The sequence below is a fragment of the Nymphaea colorata genome, chromosome 1 (assembly GCF_008831285.2).
Source record: "Nymphaea colorata isolate Beijing-Zhang1983 chromosome 1, ASM883128v2, whole genome shotgun sequence".
Classification (NCBI taxonomy): domain Eukaryota; kingdom Viridiplantae; phylum Streptophyta; class Magnoliopsida; order Nymphaeales; family Nymphaeaceae; genus Nymphaea; species Nymphaea colorata.
In genome coordinates, this window is record NC_045138.2 from 33,031,638 (window position 1) to 33,057,785 (window position 26,148).

At 41.1% G+C, this 26,148-nt stretch overlaps 2 protein-coding genes and 1 long non-coding RNA gene across 9 annotated transcripts; 2 read left to right on the forward strand and 1 right to left on the reverse strand.

The window, feature by feature from the left end:
• Positions 1–52: 52 nt before the first annotated feature.
• On the reverse strand, positions 53–7,648 carry LOC116246105 (uncharacterized). Of its 2 annotated transcripts, none has more exons than XR_007572298.1 (6): positions 7,515–7,648; positions 6,839–7,213; positions 5,633–5,717; positions 4,581–5,127; positions 3,104–4,433; positions 53–284 (listed from the first exon to the last, which is right to left on the reverse strand). It is a non-coding gene; the product is annotated as an uncharacterized LOC116246105 (long non-coding RNA). The 2 variants fall into 2 exon arrangements; XR_007572299.1 differs by lacking the exon at positions 53–284 and adding an exon at positions 291–423.
• A 2,238-nt stretch (positions 7,649–9,886) lies between these two features.
• LOC116244995 (uncharacterized) lies at positions 9,887–11,898 on the forward strand. Its single transcript, XM_031616763.2, has 2 exons — positions 9,887–10,634; positions 11,336–11,898. The coding sequence occupies exons 1-2, from the start codon at positions 10,161–10,163 to the stop codon at positions 11,693–11,695; spliced, it is 834 nt and encodes a 277-aa protein (XP_031472623.1). The 5' UTR covers positions 9,887–10,160; the 3' UTR covers positions 11,696–11,898.
• Positions 11,899–21,792: 9,894 nt separating this feature from the next.
• On the forward strand, positions 21,793–26,148 carry LOC116245299 (vesicle-associated protein 4-1-like). Of its 6 annotated transcripts, none has more exons than XR_007572198.1 (9): positions 21,793–22,226; positions 22,310–22,380; positions 22,494–22,575; positions 22,695–22,813; positions 23,067–23,144; positions 23,235–23,354; positions 23,466–23,545; positions 23,972–24,013; positions 25,686–26,148. XR_007572198.1 is itself a non-coding variant. In XM_031616946.2 (8 exons), the coding sequence occupies exons 1-7, from the start codon at positions 21,971–21,973 to the stop codon at positions 23,523–23,525; spliced, it is 786 nt and encodes a 261-aa protein (XP_031472806.1). In that variant the 5' UTR covers positions 21,793–21,970; the 3' UTR covers positions 23,526–23,545; positions 25,686–26,148. The 6 variants fall into 6 exon arrangements, 4 of the variants coding, with proteins under 4 accessions (XP_031472806.1, XP_031472815.1, XP_031472817.1 ...); XR_004170443.2 differs by lacking the exon at positions 23,972–24,013 and having other exon boundaries at positions 25,686–25,871; positions 25,941–26,148; XM_031616946.2 differs by lacking the exon at positions 23,972–24,013.

Here is a 26,148-nt window from a genome sequence, read left to right on the forward strand (position 1 = left end):
TATCAACAGAAAAGAAAGGGAGACGAGAAGATTTTGCTATAGAACAGCCAACAGATAAATTTCTTTCTATAATGTTCAACTACAAATCTGGTTTTGTTTATTCAGAAATGAGCTAATCTTCTATGCCATGTTTCTAAACTGACCACCTTTTGATGATTGGAGAAGCATGTTGCCTTTGTCTCTGCTGCTCATTAATAAGAAAAAAAAACCAATTCATTTAACACAATATCCAAAATTAGTGATACCAAAAGCTACTCCCCATTCTTTTCAAGTACAATCAGCTCCTGCAAATGAAATCACACAACAAAATCAAGAACAGCCACAATAAAGCACCACACACTCCGACCCCCATACTGCTTAATCGACCACATAATACAAATGCGATTCCCATTTTGACTGCTTTATCATCATGTATGACTGTTCCTGCAGATGGGAGTAACCATTATTGCTCATCAGTTTGAGCAACACTAAAGAGTTACACATCACAGTGCCACCAGACCTAGATATAAACATCAATATTCTTTTGAGCAAGTGAATAAACTAGAGAAGATGTTAAGTGTCCACGCTTAGTTCTTACCACGTGGAGAAGTTGCTTTATTTCAGGTGTATCCACTACATTAAGGGCCCGTTTGATTGTCGGGTGAAATTTAACGTGGTGAATTTACCATGATAAATTTTTCTGAAAAAAATTTACAGGATGAAATTTCTCCCTCTTCCAATCTGAGGCCCTGTTTGATGCACAGAAAGAATTTAACGTGGTAAATTTAACCATGTTTGATGCACAAGAAGAATTTAACGTGGTAAATTTAACCTTGTTTGATGCACAGAAAGAATTTAATGTGGTAAATATTGTTTTTTTTTTGTCTTCTCCTCTCCAAATTTGACGTGAGAATTATAGAAGCAGGCCAGGTTTGATATAAACATTACTGGATTTGACGTGGTGAAATTTAACGATGGCTCATTAATTTAGGTTTTCAGTAAGCAACTGCATCTTACAACAATCATGCAAAAGACAATCTCAAAATCAAAGAGACAGACAAGAAATTCCTTGTTATCTAAAAAAGAACTTACAATTCTTCATTTTCAAGTCTCTTCTTCAAATAAACTAATGGCATGTGAAACTAAAGCCATTGGGAACTGATCAGCTTGTTACTTCGTTCAGGCATTCTGCCAAACACGTCGAAGATGTCTTCGAGACCACCACATTTGTTGCTTGTAAATGCTGATTAACGTGTTCCTCAGAAACAAATCCAGATTCACTGTGTTTCTCATCAGGCAGGCTGCGGAAGAGGTGGCGGTTGGCGGAGAGGAGAGTGGAGGCCGTGAAGAGAAAGGTGGCCTAAGTAGTACTGATGAAGCGGTCGTTGGCGGTGGATTTTCTGAGTGGAAGGCGCCTGTAGCTGGGAGCATAGCAAAGAGGAGAGCCGCGAGGAGCGGATTCAATGCGGCCCGACTGAACACGGCGAGGTTCCGGAGGGCGAGCCCCCTGTCGTCACCAGCCCGACCACATTGCTCGATTCCCCTGTTATGCTTCCCAATTCTCACGAAGTTTCCTCCTCCGAACTCTCTCATCTTCCTTCATGGTTGTTGGCTTCATATGTTTGTTGCAATTTCGTTCATAACAGCGTCCGATGTTACCTGTAGACTGTCTGTTTATCCAATCTTCTTGTCCCACTCTTCTTCTTCAACATCTCTATCCAAATGTCATGATTCATACCTAGACCAGATGAAGGGAAAAACTGAAAAGGAGAATGGAGGGAAAGAGAGGGAGCAAGAGGAAATGGAAGAGGGGAAATCCGGTGGTCAGGAGATGGCGATGGAGTTGGTATGAAAGATTTGGGTGCAGGAAATGGAGATAGAACGAGCAGAGGAAATAGAAAGGGAGTGGGACAGAGGCGATGAAGGGGAAAGAGGCAGCGAGAGAGGAGGGGAAGGAGAGAGCAAGAGAAGAGAGGCTCGGAGAGTGGAGGTGAGAGTGGAGGGGAAGGAGAGAGTAAGAGAGGAGAGGAAAGAGAGACCGAGAGAGGAGAGGCATCTGGTGACGGTGAGAGCGGTGAGGCATCTGGTGCGCGACGGTGAGAAGGCAGGAGGGAGGAGGAGCCTTCGAAACAACAAACTCGAGCTCGAGCGGGTGAAATTTCACTCGCTCCCTTTTATGGGAAACGGGTGAACTTTCACCCTGTTTGACGCGTTTTTAGTCGGGCGGGTGAAATTTCACCTGCCCGGACATTTTTCAACCCCTCCTCTCATTTTATCCAGGCCATCAAACGGGGCCTAATACTATAACTTTGCCTCCACTAGAACAACGTTGTCCTGAAAACATACATAAAATGTTTAGAAAAAGATCATACAAGAGAATATGAACAATTGCCATAGAACACCTCAGGCTACCGACTAGCGAGTGAGTCAGTGAGAGCAGTTTTCTTTTGGGCATTTGGAACCAAAGCATCAGCTTGAGACGGTGCAGCGTTTTTGAACTTAACCTACCTAGATACACTTTCATGCAAACTATAGTTTGTAGGGAACTCCAAAAAATCCCAAAATTTTGAGCGCTGTATACCTTTATATAGAACTGGCCATCTCGTGTTATATAAGAACTGGTGAGAGTCAACCTACTACCTTAGGGTGAATAGCTCTGCAAAAAGCCATTCCAAAACAGATAAAACTTGATCACATTATACTAAGACATATTATCGCCACGGGTTCCGGTTCTTGAGCAAAGACTCGTGGTTGAAACCTTTCTCATCTATTAAGACTTGCAGAAATGGAAGAATCCCCAATTTCCCAACCCCACGAAAGAAGAATAAACAAAAAGCATCTCAAACTCTCAATAACTGAACTAGCTCTTACAAGACAAGCATCTTAAAGAAACCTTAAAAGTTAAAAGCAAGACAAACCAAAAAAAATTGAAATGATAAGCTGAAAAAGTACTTCCTTTTCCGCACCAAATTAATTTTTTAATTTCAGCAGAAACAGTTATGAAAAAAACAGATACCAAAAATTTAACCTACAAAACCTAGCCAAGAAAGTCAGCAGCTAAATAAACATGCAGAAATGTAAAATAAATAAACCAGAAGGACAAAGGATAAGGAGAAGAAATTACCGCTAGAAGTACACTGACTTCTGGGCGATGAGCACAGCCTCTACAGCGATGACTTCCACCACCAAGGAAGCAGCCATCTGCGATAGCAACAGGCTCCGAAGAGCAGAAATCCCCAGCGACCTCCATCTCCGAATAAAATTCCCTCAAAATAACGAAAAGGGTGATGAGAATCCTAACTATTCGAAAAAGAAGCGCCCAACATCACTCCCACAACATAGGATTAAAAAAGAAAAACATGAGAAAACTTAAGCGATGACTTCAGAAAAAAATATCAAAGGAGGAGGAGGAAAAGAAGGGCCCACACCTTACAGACACAGATTTTTAGGGCCTGAGAGATAAGAAGTGAAGCTTAGGAAGCGGCCGCGCAGTTGCAGTAGCCTCTCACAGATTGTTCTACAATCAGATAGATGATGACCATCGATTATGAATCCACAACACCATAGACACCAAATAGCAGCATCAAAGCCAAGCTCTCGGAGGCTAGCTGGATGCAGGAGATTGAGAAAAACGGGAGGGACAGTATTGAACTAAACCAAAATCACACCCTTGTAACCACAAGTCTGACTCAATCGGAACCAAGAAACACGTATCTCCATTTCAAGGACTAATTGTTATACAACTGAAGCATGAGGTCGATCCCGTGAAGAAACAAAGCTTCCTCGGACAATAAGGCAAGAATCTTCCAGAGAACCCTGCTTTCTGTTACACTCTAGCCAGGAGATAAGAAGCAACCCTAGCAGAGAACGCCCTTGCTTCACCACTAAAACACTACAAGAAGAGTTCAAGAACATGGAAGGCGGGAGAGAGATTCACAAGGCGCGTTCCATCACGTTCAATGGAATAAAAAAAATTATGCATCAGGAACTCTACCAGAGAAAGCTAAATACCAAGCAAATCGCGGCCGATCATGGCTCCGAAACCCTCTATTGCCGAACCAGAACACGAGAGAAACAGAGATCTACGCACCGCAGATTGGATCCTCAAGCCGTTCCTCCCCAAGTCCCCCAAAAGAACAAAATCCTAACCTCCACACATCCCCTGGAAGAGCCTCGTTAGCTAGATCGCTACCCAGAATTCCGACGATGGCTTGACAGAGACCCTAACAAGATACTGAACAACTCGGGCTTTGGAGACTCAGTACCATTATGCCATTACTTCCTCGTTCTCCCTCACTTCTTCGTTGACAGTGGCTCCGGCAAAAGATTGCTATGACGATCACTTCTTTGTTGACGGTGGCTCTGGCAGAAGATTGTTATGACGATCGCGTGTCGTCGGCGAGGTATTTTCGATGGTGATCGCTGCACTTTTCCAAAGAAGCTGCAAAAGGAATCTGTCCTTCGACGATTATAACAAATGAACAGGGAAAATCGAACACTAAAACGGAAGCGATGGAGCAAGTGCAATTTGAAAACCTAAGTTCAGAAAGCGAAAATTCCCAGCAAACACCAAAAATTAGAGATACCCATTAATCACAAACCTCTGCATACGGCTTCCACCAGACAATCGGGGGTACCTTCTGCCGGAAAACTAGAGGAACCCGATAATTTGCAGGGAATATGGAGCCGCTCTCCGAGTTGGGGTCGACGGGATCGCCATCGATGGATATGCGAGACGAATAGCAACCCCTATGTTGTAGTCGTTGGAGTCCATCTAAAAGGTCGCGAGAATGTACCTTTTGCCCCTAGGTACATTGTAGTTGATGTACGCGAAAATCCCACACCATGTTTTTCTTCTCTCAATCTAACAACATACAGATCGAAAGCTAGAACCAAAATTCTTGAAGATCGGATTCTGTTTCGAATCCTTCTATCCAAAGAGAGAGAGCATAAAAAGATTTCAACACCACTGGGTTTTGGTGTTCTCTCCAAAGAGTGAGAGAGACAGTTTCCATAGTCCCCTAGCTTCTGTAAGAAGGAACTGCTGATTTTTTCCCCATGCAGCAGGTTGTAAATTAATTCCGCAAGATTCCGCCGTCCGCCAGCCGAAGGATGTGCCATTCGTTCCCACGCTCTCCTTCTTCAGAACTACCGCCAAAATTCAAATGTTGAGCTTAAATCAGTGTGTATCAACTGATTCCCTCCTCTTTTTTTATTTTTAAATCAATTTATAGTATTTTAAACTATTGTTAATTTAAATAAGAAATTATCCCATGTCCATCTAGATTTCATTCTCCTGATTTCATCAAGAAATAACCTTGCAACTTTTTCCAACACGTTTTCTCAAAAACAAATAAGAAAGAATGTGACAACATTTATAATTTTAAGAAGCACAAGAAAATATACAAAATAATAAAACATTTCTGCCTGAACAAGTGTCAATACATCGAGAGACAATCTCTAATATCAGGTAACACAAGCTTTTTTGTTGAAACCAATCTAACTAAACATGATCCACTGTTTAAAAGGTTAGAGGAAATAATCTACACAAAATCAGGTAGTTAACAGGAATATGAATTGCATAAACAATTACCAAAGATTTTTTAGAAGAATATCATCTCATAATAAGAAAAATATCTGCTAGGCAGCATACCTATAACTTTGGTCTAAAATAGTTGCCATCTGCATTGCTTCACCAGCCACAAGATGCCCAACAACAGCAGCAAGCAATGGAAAGCCTGCAATGTGTGGTTACAGTAGGTAAGAACCAAGTAATCTGGTCTAGTATGAATTAGGAGAAGATATCTAAAACATCCATGAAGACAAGCAAATTTAAGAAACAATATCATAAAAACTAAAAATTCTAAATTCTAAATCCAATGGAGTTAAGCTTCAGTCTATCTGAAAGGCATGTGTATTATTAGGAAGGCATGTGCACAGGGTGAAGGACTCGCAAGAATAATACATTCAAGGGCAAATAAAAAAAATGTGAACTGAGACAAGCCCATTGCCGCATCATGACATTATCCCATTTTCATTATGAAATCTATTTGCATAACATAAACCCAAGTAACAAAACCGACCAAAGAAGGAAAAAAGAACGATATCTTTTCAGGTTCCTGACATTGAAGAAAGCCTGAGCAAGCAACATTCCTTTTTTTTTTTTTTCCAAATCATTTTATATACAACTCTTGCCAAACTTAGTGGCAAAGTGATTATGTTTACGCTTAGAAAAAAAATACAAAGGACTCTACACATAGACATGTGTATGCCCGAAATTTAGTGGTGAAGAAATTGTGTGTATGTAAAAAACTTTAAGCAAGGCATGAAATGATTCATACATAAAGCAAAGAACTTACCTGTCATTAGAAAGATTTATCATTAGAAGGGTGTTTTCAGGTTTTCTGGACAATAATTTGAAAAGAAAATTGACATTCTATATAGCACTCCAAAAGCAGTTAAAAATTAAAATACACTGTAAAATGGATTAACAAACAACTGCACTGTAAAATATGAAAATATGGCCTGCAAGAGATTTTCTTGAAGAAAATTATTTTAGTTTGCTTGATGTGCAAAAGTTTTCCAGGATAATTTTTTTTTTTACCATTGCACTACAAATGGCCATGACACTGCGCCTTTTCTGTGCAGATTTGACAGCAGTTTGTGCAAGGTGCTGCTTACAAAAATGAATCCACAATATGTAGGCAAAAAACACAACATAAGCCTTTCCTTTATCCATTCGACCACATCAGATTCAGAAAATTTGGAAAAACTGAAGTCTGAAAAACCGGAACTGAAAAGAAACTACATACAAGAAACTGAAAAAGAACGAGTGCTTTCATCTGCACAAGCTGTGGACCTGCTAGCTCAAGAAACGTGATTGGTTCTCCGATTCACTCAAGCAAAGGTTAGCTAGAGAAGTGTCAGCAGGGGGCCCATGGTTGATCCCATCTGAATCGTCTGCAGAAGAACCATGGATCCGGAACTAGTCATACTCAAGCGTGTCAAAGAAATCTTCATCCGTCTGATCCTCCGTAAGAAATGGAGAAGTCGCCGTTGATCGAACAGAAAACAGAAAGAAATCCTCAAACTCTTAGATCGAAACACCCAACATCCTCATGAACGATAATTCGGATGTTCTTCACTGGAATCTGCCCTGACTAGCAGAATTGACAGCAACCAAGACCTTAATCGTCCTCGATCCCATCAAGAGAGCAGTCGCACCTAAAAAACCCTAATCAAAGGACACGAGCAGATAGCACGCACAACACAAATCCATCAAAAATGCAGATCCAGATCTCAAAATATCCCCTCTGACCAAATCATCCCAAATATTATAGAAGAAATGTACCCAAAACCGATGCATCACAATGCCCTAAACGAATCAAAACGAGCAATGATCATAAAATTAGAAAACAAAAAACGTTCGAAAAGGGGAGGCATGAACGCTGTTACACATCCGAGAAAAAAAAAACAACAACCGATGAGAAAATCGAATTGAAACGCACAGAAAGAAATCAACCAGATCGGTTTACCTAGATTAGAAGTGGCTTCTAAAGAGGAAAACTGAGAAGAAGCCCTGAGGGAGAGAAAGAGAAGAGACGCCATGCACCACCGACGACCAAACGGCTTTCGTGGTCGTCTAATATTTTCTTTTGTTTTTCATAGAGAGAGAGCGCGCGCGCGCGAAAAAGCGAGCGTGGGGTTAATAAATACTGTTCAGTTCTTGTTAACGCTTATTTCTCTTGCCGCGTTTAATTTTACTTATAATTTTAAGGAAACAAGTTTTGTAATAAAGACCACTTTCTTTATATTACTAAGTGTCTGTTGCATAGAGTTTCCTCCAAAGAGAGTCCATAAACAAACTTGGATTTAATCACTAACAATTTGGTGTGCAGCGCTGATCGATTTGCAACAACTGAACTAATAAAAAGTAAAAAAGAAATAAGCAAATCAGAAACAAAGATTTGCGTTGAAAATGAAAAGAAATGCTCAACTTTTGAATCTTCTTAAAGTAGTGCCAACCTTTTTCTCATCGTGATGTTAATATAGTATCGTGAGTGTTTGTTGACCGTGTAATCGATTAATTTCAGCATGATTTGGATGTTTTGTACATCATACAAGTTCGTAGTCTACGTGGTTAATTTATCCCTCCATTTCAAACACACGGCGTCCTCCAATTTAGCAAGTCGAGGTTACCAACAAATGTCGACACCATTTTTCTTCTACCACGTACACACTCTTGCACCTCTTTCTCTTCTTGAAAGTTGAAACAAATGTCGACACTTTTTTTTTTTTTCTATCACGTACCAATCTTTTCAAGATTTTCACCCGTGATATTTTGGCGGTTTTAGGACTGCTTGCACTAGGTCTGGTATGCCTTCTTCTTCTCCGGTGACGGGCGTCGCCGCGTCGGCTCCGCCTCTCTCGGCGAGTTCACGGGGCTGGAGTTTCCTATCCTAAATCAGGGACTAATTTTTTTGGTTCAAGGCTGGGTTGTATGAATCACTGTATAATTGATTCTTGATGTGGGCAGTGGAATTTTGGTGCTACTCATTGCACATTGTTGTCTGCGTGAGCAATTTATGTTTTCCAGAAGAACAGTAGAGTAAGATTGAGCTGTTTCTCTACGTGCATCACTAATCTGGAAGTATGAAATTGAGATTGAATGAGATTATGAAATTTACAGATCATCTAAAATGAGCTGGTTGCACTGTCGTGTCAAGAAAAAGTGAGACCAATTTTATAAATTGTGGACGCCATTTAAAAGATCATTGAAAACCACTCATTCATAAAAGATCTTCCAAATCGCTAAAATTCATACTTGGGATCCAACCCTGCTGGGGGAGAAGCTCCCTCCTACCTCTTTTTAGCTGTAGCTAAAATCGTTAAAGTAAGCAGAGGATGAATTCGAAACATTCGGAAAACAATATTCAGGAATGTCTTTTTGTAAGTTTTAAGATCATCCGTCCTTATATTTATGTCTAAAACTATCATGGTAAGCCAAGATGAATTCAGAAAAGTTGGAAGAAGAAAGACGAACTGCCTGTAACCTCTCAACGTCGAATGGCTAGCTAGGAGAAAATGCTTTTCGATGATCATGGAGTAAGCTTAACCACTTTTCGTAAATCAATGGGTATAAATAAAGCTTTTTCCATGGTTTTCAGTTTCTCTCTCATCTTCAAATCTTCGTGTTTCTTGCTTCTTGTTTTTCCAAAAGCTTTTCCAGTTTCTAATGGAATTTTACGGTGAGACCTGGCCATTTCTGGCCGTCTCCGGCACATCCAGGGTGTTACTTGTCATGTCCCAAACATGAGCTAAGATTGTTAAATACATGTCATATTTTGTTATTGATATATTATATTGTAGACATTGGACCTGAAACTGCGTGAACTGTGGAACACGACTCCAAGTGATAGAGATGAGAAAATATTTTCAAAGCACAAACTAACATAAATCCCGAGCATAAAACCAATAGCTTGTACAAAGCAATCCTCTCCACTCCAACAAGTCATACAACGACAGAGACTTACTGGAAAGTTTTATTAATGTTCTGATAAATTTCTGTTCTCGTTGCAATTGCTTGCTATGAAATAACAACCTTGATTAACATGAAAAAATCTGCATATATATTTAAACATACGATACCATGATAGATCTTGACGCCAGATCTATCCAACGTGAGAAAGTTATGTGCTTCAGGTTATTCAAACTCTAATCTGAGACCGGATTCATTTTTTGTTTTATTCAGTGAGGATAAAAAGGAAAGTGATGATCCGGAACAGGATCTGAACCCGTCTATCTCTCCCACTGCCCCAAAATTAGTAGAACCATGGCAATGGAATCGGCACCATATCCGGTGGGGTCTGTCTCTCCTTGCACATTCGTGTCCGGCTGAGAACGGAGGGATGGCAGGCGTTTAGTTCGTTATCACGTCATTTCCTTCACTTTCTCTCTCCTTCCCCTCCATCACCACCCACCATTGGGAGAGAGAGAGGAAGGGGGAGGGGGAGGGGGAGAGAAGAGAGGAGGAGATTTCTCTTTCATCCCACCTTCAACCTTCTCCACCAGGCCACCCCCACCTGCATTGTCGCATTGTCTTCTGTTTCCTTTTCGTCTTTTCCATTTCTATTGGCTGGGCTAACACCACCACCATCATTTTTTTCAACAACTTGCCGACGATGGCGGCGAAGCTGTTCTCTGCATGCTTCGGCCGCAAAGGTTGCAGAAAGGATTCATCGGACAATGCGGCTAAGGTCCACACGGCCAATGCTCAGGACCCTGCATCAGGGGAGGAGCAGAGGAAAGGAGGTTCGGTGTTGGTGGAGCTGTTCACCTCTCAAGGCTGTGCCACTTCGCCGGAGGCCGAGCTCCTGATCTCACGGCTCGGCCGCGGGGAATTGCCGGACGATGCACCTCCGGTGATCATCCTGGCATACCACGTTGAGTACTGGGACTATCTGGGATGGAAAGACCCCTTCGGGTCGATGTTGTGGACTGCCCGGCAGAAGGCGTACGTCGAGGCACTGCAGCAGGACACGATCTATACGCCGCAGGTGGTGGTGCAGGGCCGGGCTGAGTGCTTCGGCACCAACGAAGAGGCTCTCTTGGCAGAGATCAGCAAAGCACAGCAGTTTTCCGGCCCGACAATGCAGGTTAGTACTTCGTTATCAAGGAAAAGAATTTTACAATGCAAATGATCTCAAGAATTAAGCGGATGTTTCCCATGAGAGAGCGCGTCCGAGTTTTGGTTCAAGCCTATCTTTGAAGCAACAGTAAAACAATGACCTTCAAGGGAAATGTTGTCCAGTGACCAAAATTTTCAATGGGAGATTATTGTCCAGGAAAACCAGGCCGGATCAGGAAAAGTCAGGAAATATGGCTCATCATATTATGGCCCGGATTTTGTTGGAAATAGATATAGATCCCCTGTTTAAAGCAAAAACAGCTGGTTCTGAAAATCGTGTGCTAGAAAAAGGTTTCTCTAAGCGTTGCTCTCTAGGTTTTCCCTATCAATATTCTTCCCATTTTCCAAACGTGGCCTGATATGATACGTTTTTATCAGGAGAAAATGTCTTAAAGAAAGAAGCCCTCTCTATGAGGACAAAATGGGATTCGATCATCTACCATCTTGTTCTTTTTTTGAAAGAGACAAACAGGCAGGACCGATTCCATATTTCCAATACCTAATGTTCTGAATGAAGATTACATCTATGTGACTGGCATGGTTTGCTTGCGAACATTTTGTGATCGAACGTACACCAAGAAATTAGAATTTAGCGGATGTTTTAAGAGATGACAAGAACTGCATGTCTTTTAGAACTAATCGAAAGGTAACTGTGAAAAATCTGAACAGGCGACCTTCGAGAGGAAAACACCTGAAACCCTGCAAGTCTCTCTGAGTGGTGCGCTGAGGACGAAGGTGGACGGGAAGGGTATGGACATCATGGTAGCTCTGTATGAGAATGGGCTGGTGACGGAGGTTTCAAGTGGCGAGAACAAGGGGCAGGTTATGAAGAACGATTTCGTCGTTAGGGTGCTAGAGAAGATGTGCACCGTCCGCGATGTTTCGGCGAAGAAGACGGTGTCGGGAACGGTGAACTTCAACCTATGGGACGGATTTGATAGCAGCAAATGCGGCATTGTGGTTTTCCTGCAGAATCCTTCCATGCAGAACTTTGGGTGTCAGCAATTCCAGCTTCCCGATGACCTCTGACTGAGTAACAATGCCATCACCAGATCTTCTTCCATTTTCTTGGTGTCTCATTTCTTACTGAAGACTTGCTTGTTAGGCCTCCTGATTGTAGATGTGAGTGTTTGAGAGTGCGTTGCGCGTTTTACTTGTTCAGAGATTGCTAGGGAAAGGAGTCCTGTTTTTATGCTCCCCTTTAAATTCTATATTTGACTTGATTACTTTTCTTTCTGGTGCATGTCTTATAAAACAAAAACAAGAACAGAGCATTATCATCCCCTGGTCTTATCAACTATATAAAATTATAAATTGTTGGAGAAAAGAAAAATGGCATAATCACATCTCCAGTCTGGGGGTGCAAAGTGGTCCGAATTCGCAGGCCATGTTCAGTCAAATGTAATGTCGTGGTCATCCTGTGACTCGGATATCACTTGTAGTTTTGATGCATTCCTCACCTCAGTTTGGCATATTACTGGATCTTCTTATTCTGCATTTTTTTTTTTATTATCTTTGCCATATCCAAAATCCGGTCGGCTAGAACAGTAACTGAGAGAATTCAATACCGTAGAGACTGAAATTGTTCCCGGATCTAGAATATTATGATGGCAACAGATCAAACCCGAGGTTAGGACTATGAGACAATTAACTGTACCTCCATAATATTTTGATAAGCACAAAAATGCGAAAGGATGATACTCATATATTGGTCACAAAGATAACATAGAATCTCCAAGGTAAAGACCGGATAAGCATCAAATCATTTTTTAAGTCAGATCCAACGTCTTTATCGTTAGCTAGTATGATCCGATCATTCCCAACGCAAGTGACGGGGACCAACTGAACAGTGTTCAGAAAAAAGAAAAGAAAGCCCACACTATTAATGCTCATAAAAAGAGACCTGCCACCTCCAAAAAAAATGAACCACTAAAATTTTAAATCTCTTTAAAAATGTGGTTTAAGAAGAGAACTGTTTTAATATACTTTGTTAACGAAGATATAATATTATATGCAGAATTACACCTTGTTTGGATACCCACAATTATGAAGAGTCAATCTCAGACTACGTCTTTGGTTGTGGATAAGGCTTCAGACTCTGACACTGTGACGCTTGTAAGAGAGGCTGACCAACAATCACCCCTCGAATATTACTTTCTATTGTTTGAGATTGCTCGATTGATCTATGACCCTTAGTTTGTCCCTTATACCAACTCATGTTGATACCATCGGTCAAATATAAATAAATTGATGTTAAACAAGTTCAACTATATATTTGGTTTACAACTATTAATGATGGTACATTGCCAACTTTACTTTTTTTTTTCATATATTCTAATTATTCTCTAAATACAAAAATTCAAATCGATAGGGGTTGGAAAAGGCAAATCGCGTGATTACTGTGCATTATTTCCATGGATCTGCAGATATTAGGTACTGGCAACACTGACTTACAGGACTGCAGGTCGAATGCTTTGAAGATGGGGGACATGTAAAACACATAAGATCGGAATCTCACAAGCAAATAAAAAACAATTCAAGAAATTGGATTTGATCAGAAGTATTCACAACGATCCCAATTTACAGCCTCAACGCTCGCAATATACAAAGGAAAAGATACACAAAATTTACACCGATTCGAAGATTCTTTTCGACCCCAGTGATCAGAGTTCACGCTGAATGGAGATGATTCGACCCCATCCAATCGCTTCCCCACATCCTCCCAAGGGTAAAATCAAAATGTTCCCTTCTCGAAGCTCCCAAATTGCTCACAGCTCGCCGGAATATTCCTTCACCCGGTTGGTGGATTCCGACTAGCAAGAAAGCTCGTTGTCATGCTCTCATGTTTTCGTGGGAGAGCTTCAGGTTGACAAAAAATGGTCTTTGGGTTGGAACAGAAACCAGACAGGGTCCGGTTAGTTGGGACCCCAACAGCTCATGTAAATCGCCTTCCGAAGCGACTCGTCCGCCAGCATCCTCCTCACCTCGGCGTTTCGGCTCCCTCTGACCTCGCCGGCGGCGTGCCCAGATCCGGCCGGGGGGAGTCCGTCATCGACCGAGGCCGATTTGGCTGGCCCGAGGTCCATGGATCGGAAGGTGAAGTTGCATCTCAGCCCCGGGTCAGTCTGCCCCTGCTGCATCAATGCCAATCCCGCAGCCATGCACATTCTACCCATGTTGCCCACCATTTCTTGGCCGGAATGTTAGCCGGAAGCCGGTGAATGGTGTCGGGTTACGGCGGCCCAAAACTGGAAGACGGCCTGGAGAGGCGAAAAGTGAGGGGTGAGGGCAAATCTTATAGGGAAGCTCAGCGGTTTGTTTCGAGAAACCGCTTTTGGAAACCGGTGGTTTTGCAGTAACTGGTGGGCGGGTCTTGGGAGGATGAGGTTGTCCGGAGGAATCTGAGTGGTAAAGTTTTTCCCCTCTGCTAATAGAATTCCAACACCTGTCCAGCGTGGGACCCGGCCGCTGGACTCGAGCCGTTTTATGCACATGAGGCTTATTATTTGGGGTTGGAGTCCGGGGGAAGTGGGGCCCACTCGGTCGGAAATAGGGAGACGAGACCAGCGGTTCGGGTGTCACCATACATGGACTCAGATCCGATCCAGGTTTGTTCAGCGAAGGAGGTTTGAGTTTCTGATTGGATCCACGAAGTCCAAAAGTGTCGGGACTTTTTGGTACTTTTCAGCTTTTTAGATAAAATTGTCATTTAAGATTTTCTTTTTTTCCACTTTACCAATTTCGCCCATATTGGGGAGTTCTTGTTTTCCCTCATGTTAACTTCAATCCAACACACCGTCAAACCGAATCAGACTTGAGCAAATTGTGCATGGAGAATAGATGCACCGTTTACAAGCGTATTATTTACCACAGACAGCTAGCTATCGAATCCTTAAGGATTGACTTAAAAGTATATGCAAACAATGAACGAGTATTTCTCTAGTTAACTTTGCTTTTTGGGCCTTACAATCATGGGAAAATACAGTCATAATCTGTCTCACCCTGCGCGAGTGACAGAATTGGAGCAACCACCTGCATCATCCTTCACTCTCCATGGACAGCAATGGTGGTACACTTCAAGGGCTCATAACGTCCACATGACCGGGAACAGATGGGATTCATGGCTCATGCTCCGTTTGGCTTTGTCCAATTCACGGTCTCTTCTCCGCAAATTAGTTACGAGCGGGGTTGAGACTGGTGCTTCAACTTCATCCATGTCTGCCCTTCAATTGGGTCCCCAGCAGCTAAGGTATACAACTGTTCGCATCGACTCCTCGCCGCCAATTCTGCCCTTTGCCGGAGGATGGCCGGAGACGGGAGACGCCTGTCGCGAACCTCGCAGCGGCCTCGTCGCCCTCCATTGTGTGGCTTTGAGTGTAGAAGTTGGTTTCACAGTCTGGTACTTCAACCCTAATGCTGCTCCGACGCCAGCAGCTGCTATCCAAGCTTTCTTGGCATACTTCATTGCTTTATATATGCTTCAGTACACGGAAGTTGGAGTTGGCCACGATTTGAAGCCAAAAGTAAAGAAATTCCGTGTTGGGTCACCTACGTTAATACGAAGGACATGACTTGCAGGATGAATCCTCAGCTACATGCATGGCAGGCAAAGACCAGGGAGATGAAGTCTTCGATCTGGAGTGCACTTTCTCTGCGTAAGAAACAACAAAAAGAAGAAAAAAGAAGGTGGTAATCAAGAAAATTTTCCTTATGAACCATTTAATCCGACTGTGACCAAGATTATTGGCTGTGCAGGGCCAAGAGGCTCAATCTCTCTCATTCTTGAACTAATGAAAGGAGAGATCTTCAAACCCAAAGTTCATGAATGATAGGAACGCATACTGTATTATAGGACACTGGGATTAAATAACAGTTGGAAGATGGTGGTTTTGGCGCTGGTGGTATTGCTGCTTTGGAACATGGAACATGGTTTTGGAAAACCACCGGCCAAAACGGTGTTCGCCATGAATAAGGGAAAAAGGGAAGATGTGGATGGACAGTCTTTTCATTTGTGATTCTTTTCCCTATCTTTTATTTCTCTTTTGGTTTTTTTTTTTCAAATTTAAGCTTGAGTTATAGGTAATTACCATGCACATTCCCTTGCGATTTCATAAACTATCCTTAGTTTAAACTTACACCATTTTAGTTGACAAATATTTGACCCGAAAATAACTAATTTCACACTTGAACAAACGTGTAGGATATATATATATATATGGCTTATTAATTAGAACGAAGTTGAAAAATAACTCTCTTTTTCTTTTTGCGCCATCCACTTGCGTTTTGTGTGATCTGATTATTATAACTTGTGGCTCATTTTGTTTGGGGTTTTTGTCAACACCCGGTGACATACTTCCCCACTTCATGCAATGCATGTAACAAAGGTTTGTGAGAGACGCAGTTGGGTCCCCATGAATGAGATAGCAACGTTACGCCGTTGTATATGTCCATTTTCCAGCATCAGTTGATCCATCGGTAGAGAAGTAAACGGGTCTGGTTAGGGTCTGAGGTATTTATTCACCTTAATTTCTCTAATTATCAGATATAATTAATCAATTAACTAATAACAAAATTAGCGTATTTTTTAAATTAAAAAAAATACTATTAGATGCAAAATCTTGAACTGGATACACGTTCATTATTTGGTAGTCTCTGATTTAAAATTCTTAGGATTTGAAAACTGTGGATTTAAGAGACTCATAGTTTAACCCTGATTACAAAAAACTTGCCTCATGCCCTCCTTGATGCGTCCCCTAGTTCATTGGTGACTTGAAAAAATAATCCTTTCAAACCAAAATATGTATTGCGAAAATTATAATTGTCGTCAGCGCTTTACGTCGAGAACTGCTTTTCTTCACCGTTATGAATTGTAGGCCCAGGTTCCTTTCTCTCCCTTTCTGCATTTAATAAATGAATTTGAGAATCCATTTTCCCATGGAAATACTTGTTTTCAGCACAGCAACGTTGAAGACAACCCAAGAAATGCATTAGTCTGAAGCAAATTTTCACGAGGAACTGCTGAACATGACGTCCCTTTTTCCCAGGACATGAACGATCAATCAAACACCCAGCCGTTACGATGGAAATGTTCGACGCTGAGTCTCTCACGAAAGAGGCTGAAACAGTTGTTCACTTTCTTCATTGAGTGTGACTGTCGATCTTTTAGTATCCGATCGTTTCATGTAATTTTCGCAGGAAACTGTCGATTTGACATTCTCTTTCTCACCATATGCTAAACAGACACCCAATCACCATGGTTGGAAAAGTCCCATCATACGACAAATGCAGGCCTTCTTAGTTCATTATAGCCACCGGTAGGATCTCTCTCTCTCTCTCTCTCCCTCTCTCTCCCTCTCTCTAAAATCTAAGTCTAGAATTTAAGTTGCCTTCTTCAATGCAGATCTGCCCAGTGTTCAATATAAACTAATGTTGTTAATGATATTCATGACCGAACAAAATTTCAATTTGCAATCTAAGAAGCGAGGTTATCAAACTCCCAATTTCAGGAACTGAAGTGCTAAAAAACTGATGGATAGGCAAGTTTCGTTTCATTTTTGGCTGCACCGATCCAATTCGAACCCACGTCTGATGAATGTATTACAAACTGTCTCATCTGGGGTCGGCCCTTTCTGCTTTCCTCCTGATCATCCCCTGCTATCCACCGAAAACTAATCACAAACATCTATCCGCAACTTCACTTCATCTCATTGACGCTAATTACCGTTCTGGCGTTCCATTTTGTGGACGGGGCAAAAGAACGCAAGGAATCCAGATTCCAAACGACAAGTGGAGATAGATAGAACGGCCATTAATTGAAGCGAAACGTTGACATGGAAAACAGGGTGACTGCTGATCAATGGTAATCACGAGAAATCTTTTCTATGAACCGATTCATTGCCCATGGAGGCTTTAATTTGGAAGATATGTGACAAGAACTATAAAGAGGATCACGTGCTACCGGGCCACGCAAATTGACGATGAATGATGATGGCAGTACGTCAACATCTGAAAGAGCTCCCATATTCATCCGCAGTCGTGTATCTCTAAGGCAATCATAATAAGACTGAAGGAAATGGTGTGATCGTGCATCATTCAGCAGGACATCCATCATGTTTTGTCCCTTTCTTTCACCTGAAGTTTCCGTGGAAATGCACTCAAACCAATGCACTTTCTTGGGCGCATAACTGCAAGGGGCAGCCCTGCTTTAGTCTCGTCGTCTTCCTGCACTGGCTGCTGTGAACAAGAAAGCACAATTGAAGTCAGTGCAACCATGGAGAACATGGTGTGTTTTAGCTTCTTGGTGCCATCATCCCCAGCTCGAGTAGCTGGGTGCGAACAATTCGTGTAATCTGCTGCCAAATCCTTTCTCAGAAAAAACTATCGTCTCCTTTCAGTTCTTCTGAGATGGGCAGTCATTAGGAATCAGTGTTCGATGTAGGCAGCCAGCAGTCCCTTAATTTCTCCCCCTCAAGACTCTTAGTTGGTCGTTTGGATCAAGCTGAACAATAAATTTTAACATGGAGTTATTCAGAAGGGTCGATTGGGTGTGATTCAGGTTTGGTAAGATTGGACGTTTACATGGAACATTCTAATAAAAGTTCCTGCATTCATGTCAGATATATCTCGATCTACATGTCAATGTTAACCGATTAGATGATGACGAGCATACATGGTGGCATGTTTAGTTTGATGAAAACAATATAGAGCAATCACAGCCCTCGAGGGGTTATACATGAAGTCAGGAATGATGACAGGGATGACAAAGGACCCCCTCCTGGCTTTGCAAAATGGTTCCCATAAGCAGAACTGATAAAAGGGGAACATGCGCATGCCTTGCTTTCTTGACACATAATTGAACATGCTGATGCCTGAAGCTAAAAAGCTTCTGCTCTTTGGGAAAAGAGTGTGCTCTTTTTATGCAAACTCGGTGGTCGATATCAAAATGTTGTAAAAGAAACCATGATCACTTTACAGTGCAATTTGTGGTATATCCTTCAACTGTTCTCCTTTTCTTTTTCACAGCACTTACTTCTGGAGTTAAGATTGTTCTTTAATAGAATTGCTAAATAGGTTTCGTAAGTTTATACTAGTATAGAAAAGAATCATGCATTAATGCTAAAGGACCGTTAAAGTAAGAAAGATGAAACAGTTTTTCTCGTTTCTGTACTTGCACCTTTTCTTTTCAAAATTTTGTGAAGCTTAACATAATCAGAAAGCAGTGCTTAAAATTGATAGGAGATCAAGAAGCTTAATTGGCAAACAATAACAAACCTGAATAAGAACAATCTTAACTCCAGAACATCGAGCATCACAGCAAAAGCCATAAGATTTCTGCTCCCAAGTCTTCCTTTTTCTGGAAAAATTTTAACTGAGTGAAAAGGAATCAGTACTGATGGCCACTTTATTCAATTTAAAAACCAACTTGACAGCAACAGCTTAATGGATCAGCAATTAATTGGTCAATAAGTTTAATTATTTGATATGCGGAAGATATGCATGCGCTACAAAAATTATCGGGTAAGCCCATAGTTTGAAATCTCGTTTTCGAGCCTCTTTGTCATGTTTCATGAACAATTCCGACTCGAAAGCACGGGTTCTTCGGAAGGACTTATCCAACTTAGAGGATTTTTGATAAGAAAAACTTCGCATGATCCAAAAATGCCATATTATTAGTTTAGGAAACTTGATGTAATTATGTATGTTCTTCCTAGAACCATCCATCAAATGTTAAACATGGTGCTCTTCTTCGAACATGTGTGCTAAAGACAATATTTTTCTTGCTAAAGACCCCTATGCTTTTGGAAGTCAGGTCTTTAATGTGGTCTAGCCGGTGGCAGAGCTAGGAAGTTTTTGTCCTGGGTAACAAACTATAGTTTCAAAAATTTAATAGGGTATTGTTAACCTACCTGTGAATACATTCGATGCTTTTAACACAAATTGGATATGAGGGCTATTTATGTCGAATCTGGGTCTACCTTTCTTGCATAATCTTTCAGATTTTTAGGGATGTCAATGGATAATACTCCGATTTATCATATGTTTACGTATTAGGGTTCAAATTCGGATTCAAATGCGATCGAGAAAAAGTTTATATCATATCCAAATCTGAAATTTTAAATTCTCAATCTGAATTTGCCTTTTATTTCACATTTGAATCTGAATCTGAATCTGATTTTGAAATAAGCACCAACAAATCCCAACCAGTCTATGATATGGTCTAATTGATATTGGATATAGGATTTAAAAGTAAGTTTAAATCTAAATCAGAACATTTACTTAAAACCAAATCTAAATCCGAACCGACCGGACATCGTTTCTTGAGTTTGAAATCGATCTGGTTTTTTAATGGAACTTTAAATCTTTCTCCATACATGACATAAGCATTCCGGCCAGTTATCGGAACAAAATCAAATCTAATCCATTGACATCCCTACCTATCCATGTGGGTGGGGGCGTAGACGACAAAAAACAGCTAAGGGCTATGGAACTAAGCCCTACGCCAAACTTAGCACTCAGCGTATGCTTTAGCTTTACATTACAAAAAGCTAATAACCATGTGGCTTGCTACTCATTTCTCAGTGCTCATGAAGTGCGCCTCAAAAGATTATTTAAAAAGTTAGTTGGAAACGAACAGTATTTTTCTCTCTAGAAAGTATCAACCCGCCCCACTTCCCCGCCTTTGTTTTTTCGCCTCTCCAAGTCAATCACGTCATTATTATAATTCGGTTGATGGATCTGGATTCTATTCCATATTCCCTATCACATGAAGAACATGAATAAGATAAGATGTCTGTTAAAATCTATGCGGATCTGCTAAATTTGATTCCTCAAGCATGCACGAATGGCCCGTGAAACATCTCCAACTCGACAAAATAACATAAAATAGAATCTCACATATATGCTTATGCTTCCTTTCCATGCGGATAAAATTTGTTTATGATCTTGTTTAGTATGAAGTGCTAAAAAATGATCGAAGGCGAAGCCTGAAGTTTTGATTCCGGGGACGAGCTTCTTCCGAAATATTAGAAAGAGATATATATTTTTTTGATAATATATATAGATGATCACATTTTGGTACAATATCATAGTTTTGGAAAACTATTATATTATTTTACTTTAACCTTAGTGTTTTACAATGTGTTCATATGCTTTGATATTCTAAAATGTGTTGTTATTAAGACTTTTTCAGTTTTTTGAAAAGACTTTAACTATAATCGAATTTGTCCGTGTCAAGCTTTTTCTTCGGACCAGATTAGAGGAAGATCGATTCCTCGCTGTAAAAACAATAAGTTGTTACCCTTTTAATGACAACAACATGTAAGTTGTAAAATTTTCTTTGACCTAGAATCTAAAGCAACTAAATAACACATAAAAGTGAGACCATGTTTTTAAAGCCAATATTTATAACTTTCTCTACCTTTGTCAAAGCCAAACGAAAACAGTTAAAAATATCATAATTTTTTTATTTACCTGTTCTTAAAATTATTATTCGCATATGCAAAAGTTTTTTTTTTTATTTTTTATAAGAGACAAATTTAAAATGGAGAAGCCTATTAAAACTCAAAAGGCACTATAGCACGACCAACGGTACATCGATAAGATGGGGATGAACTATTAAAAACGGATAAGATCGAATCAAGCCGTTGACTCCTGTCAACCCTCAGCCCAAAGTCCCAACCCAGTGGGCTCGAGGTAGTCCATCCGAAGTCAAATGCCTAATCTTGTAATTAACAGCAAAAGGGTCGGGCGTCAACCTTCGAGGGTAAAGTAGAGAACTGTGTGTTGTTGAACGAATCTTTCGAGCAACAAGCCCTTCCCCAAGACTTTGCCATGTTTCAAGCAAAAAGGAAAAAACTATCCCAAGAGCTCTCCTGCTTTCATGTTGCGTCTGGGCTTGTTGGCTAGGTACGCCATTGCGTCACCGGAATATTAGCATTACAAAGATCGACCGCATTGAGAATGGGGACAAGGGAAGGGATGCAGTAGGAAAGTCAACACTGAGAAGTGGGTCCCGCAAATCATTAAGAAAGGCGCGTCCGGATTCGAAATCACAATGCGATGCGATTAATCGATCGTTTTAAATTCCGATGCGCCCCTTTTTTTTTTTCACTCCTTTTATTACTGCCTACGCCTCTCTCTCTCTCTCTCTGTTCTCTCTCTGTCTCAGAGTGAAGCGGCTGAGGAAGGAAGGGGTTTTGGAACTTTGGAGCGAGGAGGGAAGTTGATTGCAGGAAGAACTGTGTTGGTTGCCGGATTGCGGCTGCCGATGGCCTGAATCCAGCTGGAAAGTCGCGTTCTTCTCTTATGGCTCTACCCGACGCGAAGTCTCCGACGGAAGGTAAGGTCTGGAACCTCTGCCGGATGCCGTTCTGGCAATCCGGAGCGACATCGTCTTCCCCTTCATCTTCCTCCCAGAACGCTCAGCTTCAGCAGAGCGGAAGCCAGGGCCAGGCCGAAGGCTCGAACCCAAAGCCGAACACTGTTTCGTCCGTCGCTCGCGCTCTCCTCCCGACTCGCCGTCGTCTTCGGCTTGATCCGACGAACAAGCTCTACTTTCCATGTACGACTCTCTCTCTCTCTCTTCCCCCTCTCCCGCGCCCTCGGCTCACGGTGCTGACGATTCTTCGGGTTTCTGTTGTGAAGATGAGCCAGGGAAGCAAGTAAAGAGTGCAGTGAGGATTGTAAACACAAGTAAATCTCACGTAGCGTTTAAGGTGCGGTGGTTCGCCTTATGTTTTTTGTGAGATTAGCTTCTCGATTAGAGATCGACAGTGTTGTGTTTCTTACGTTTGACAATGTTGGGTTTTATGGCGTTAACTTCTTTTAGTTCCAAACGACTGCGCCAAAGAGTTGCTTTATGCGTCCCCCCGGAGGGATACTTTCACCCGGAGAGAGCATTATAGCCACTGGTAGGGCTCTTTCTCTCTCTCTCTCTATGCCTCTTCCCTTTTTTTTCCTTAAAAAATATATATGTTCTTTCTCCTTTTCGGAAGCTTCATCTTGACAGATTGTGTTTAACAATGTCCAGTCTTCAAATTCGTTGAGCACCCCGAAAATAATGAGAAAGTGTCGGACCAGAAGACCAAAGTCAAGTTCAAAATCGTCAGTTTGAAGGTGAAAGGGGGAATGGAGTATGTGCCCGAGCTGGTGAGACTTTCCCTCCTCTAAGAATAAAATTTGTGATTCTTTCTCTTGATTGTATCCGTTTGCTTTAAGTTGCGTTCGTTATTGATTCTGTATTTCTGTTGTTCATCGTTATCCTTAACGTGAACTTCCTATTATTTGATTTGGTGTTTGAATATGATTTACTTGTTAAATTGGCTCTTGTTTTGCTTGTTCTCTCAATGTTTTACAAGTGAATTGCGTATCACCTAATGACTTGCCCTGTTGCTTGATTTAGTTCGATGAGCAAAAGGATCAGGTCTCTGTGGAGCAGATTCTACGAGTAATTTTCTTGGATCCTGAACGACGTTCTCCGGTAAGTCATTGTTAAGTTCCAATCCGTGTTTGTTATCCCCCTTCAAGAGGGCGAGAGTAATGGGCTTGATCTATATGCTCGCCGATGCAGCACTTGGAAAAACTTAAACGTCAACTTGATGAGGCAGAGGCAGCCCTTGAGGCACGGAAAAAACCCCCGGAGGATGCTGGACCGAAGATTGTCGGTGAAGGCCTCGTCATTGATGAATGGGTAAACCAACTTTTCTTTACCCGTTGGTTGTGTTTTCTGCATGATATTTGGGTTCATCATTTAAATTCTTTTTCTGTATGTGTTTTCTATGTCCGCTTTCAAATTTTACAGAAGGAGAGAAGAGAAAAGTATCTAGCACGGCAACAAGTGGAAGGCGCTGATTCAGTATAATGTGGCATTGTCTCTATGATGTAAGATTTCATGATTTGGCAATGATTTGTAATGTGTTCGGATGGATTTACCATCTCTTTTTCTTGGCATGAAAGTGATAATATTTAGTTTAATTTCAAGAAAAAATATGGTGGTGCTGATGGATCTTGAAATAGGACATAGACCTGTGCAACTGCGGGGCATTCCTACTTGTAGATAACATGATTTTGCTTCCTATGAATAAAACTGATTTTCATTTCTGTACATATTTTTAGGTAACAAGTAGACACTTCTGCAAGTATTTTTTTGTTGCTTTAACATTTTGGGGTCTCTGTGGCATTTGAATTGGTTGTCGGATGACAATTGCTAATTGTCAATGCCTCAATGCATTAAGGATGGCTGTTTTCTTCTAGGACTCTCACCTGTTTCTTGTTTCTTGTTTGCTGTCTATTGTTTAATGAATTCAGAATTCAAGTTTGCAATCGAGAAAATGAAAATAAGAACTTGAGGTTAGTGTGCAACCTTTTCTACAGAATTTTTAAATGATGCCCTTGTACACCATGATAGACTTCTAATTGTAGGAAATCTGAAGGTTGTCGGTGAAGGGTAAATAGGCTGTCAATGTCCATTAAGATTTCTATCATTGGTTTCTTAATGCTGTCACACATTACGGTTCTTATCCTGAAGAGAGTTGGGTGTTCACATCTGGTTTTGGATTTGATCGAACATGATAGAACAATCATTAAGGGGAAGGGGTCACATTTACGTAACAGTAAGACGCCAGTCAATGACTTTATTTTTCTGAATATGATGATATTGTTGTGGGTGCTGCTTCCGGGTAGGTTATAGTAAGAATAGGAATATGATTACGTTCTGCCCATTGAAAAACTCCTCGGTGGATTTGCATTTCACTCTGTACTGTGTGATGATCATGAGATGGCAATAAGTTAGGAACGTCAAAAGGTATATGTTCATCAGTGACATTAGCACATGGCAGAATACCACTAGCATCCTAAAGCTTCTACAGTTTTTGTATTCAGATTGATATAGTGTGACCGGATAACAAATTTTGCGTATGACTTTTCTTTTGTGGCTAGTGTGAGTAGCCTTTGCTGGGTGTTTGTTGAACAATGACGTGGGGACTAGAAAATCCAAGGTTGGCATCATACTTTTACACAACATTCTCATTAAGGGGGTTTACTTTTGTGACTAATCATGGGAAGGACAAAACTGGAAAACTTTCAGATACGCTCAATCTTATATCGGCATGAGTAGGTAGATTTTTTCTAGGAGAATAGTTGCATAATCTACAATTCTGATCTATGTGGGTAACGATAAAGGCTAGATATGATCAGGAAAGGTGATAAAACAATGACAGCTGCTTCACAGGTACGATGATTGCTAGATCCTCCATTGTGAAGACCATTTTGAAGATCTCATTTGCGACCAACTGTGAGAATTGAAGATGAGGGATATGTTGAAGTTGCCAACTGGGAGGTGCACATTTACTTGTGTTGTCTGATAATGGCTCGACATAAAATGTGTGGATAGCCCATTTTATGTACTTTCAGGAAAGTCCCTGCATTACCTTGGCCGCATGCAGTAGGATATATGCTCCGATAATTATGCCTTAGACCTTGAACTTCACTATAAGCTAACCAACCAACACACCTGGCCAGATACGTTGGGCCTTTGCTTGCTAATGTTTCTGGTTGAATTACTGTCACTTAGCTTGGCCACATTTGTTTGTCAGGCACGAACTGTTGTCTGCATGTGGAATGAGGTTCTTTTGATGCCAACCTTTGTATGATTTTCATACAGTTCATACTATGATGTATGTATCACCTTCTAGTTCTGAATTCAGTGATATCAATTGGGGATGTTGGGTGTTACATCTTTCAACCTTGGAAATGTCTGGGATATGTACATCCATTGCAGGTATAGTCAGCAAAGGTGCTGCCGTAATGTCTATTATTGTTTAGTCGCCTGCGTACTTCCCAATTCCCACAGCAGTTTTAGTAGTCAATTGTCATCTCTGTCCATGAGAATTTAGAGATCAGTCTTCATGTCGACTATAGGGATATCGGCCTATTTTTCCTGCTCCATCTTTTTTGTCGTTTACTTACTGAAATCCACTGACTAATCAGTCTTCATCGTTTAATTGTCACCTTCACATCCAAGACAGGAAAGCAGACGCTAACATATGGGCTTCTGGAATTCTTGTTGCTGCTGACCTGACTCCATTTTTTCTCTTGTTCTGCACCTTGCAATAACTTTGTTGCTGGTTCAGACGTGTCCTTGTAAGCTCAACAACGTGGGCACCAGATTGGACTTAAATCTTCAAATCGAAAGTGTTCAATGCCTTAGGTATGTGGCCAGTTTGCCCAAAATCAATTCATCAATAAGATTGAATAAAAAACTTTGTTTTCTTTGCAGGCGTTTCGCAGATGAACATTATGTTTCTGAAACATGTAGTTCTCTCCAAAAAAATATGATATGAATGGATCCCAGACCACTAGGTCTGGGACAAGAACGAGATCACTCAAACTTTATTATTGAAGTGCTTTTTGCATAATCCAACTGTATAGATATGTTCTTAGGCTTGTTTTAATGATGGTACTCAAGTCATTTTTTGAATTTAGTA

Bases quoted from the DNA above. Each gene is read 5' to 3' on its own strand.
- LOC116244995 (XM_031616763.2), top strand. From the start codon at position 10,161: ATGGCGGCGAAGCTGTTCTCTGCATGCTTCGGCCGCAAAGGTTGCAGA. The intron at 10,635-11,335 runs GTTAGTACTTCG...AAATCTGAACAG, and splicing joins TTTCCGGCCCGACAATGCAG to GCGACCTTCGAGAGGAAAAC.
- LOC116245299 (XM_031616946.2), top strand. From the start codon at position 21,971: ATGGCTCTACCCGACGCGAAGTCTCCGACGGAAGGTAAGGTCTGGAAC. The intron at 22,227-22,309 runs GTACGACTCTCT...TCTGTTGTGAAG, and splicing joins GAACAAGCTCTACTTTCCAT to ATGAGCCAGGGAAGCAAGTA. The intron at 22,576-22,694 runs GTAGGGCTCTTT...AACAATGTCCAG, and splicing joins AGAGAGCATTATAGCCACTG to TCTTCAAATTCGTTGAGCAC.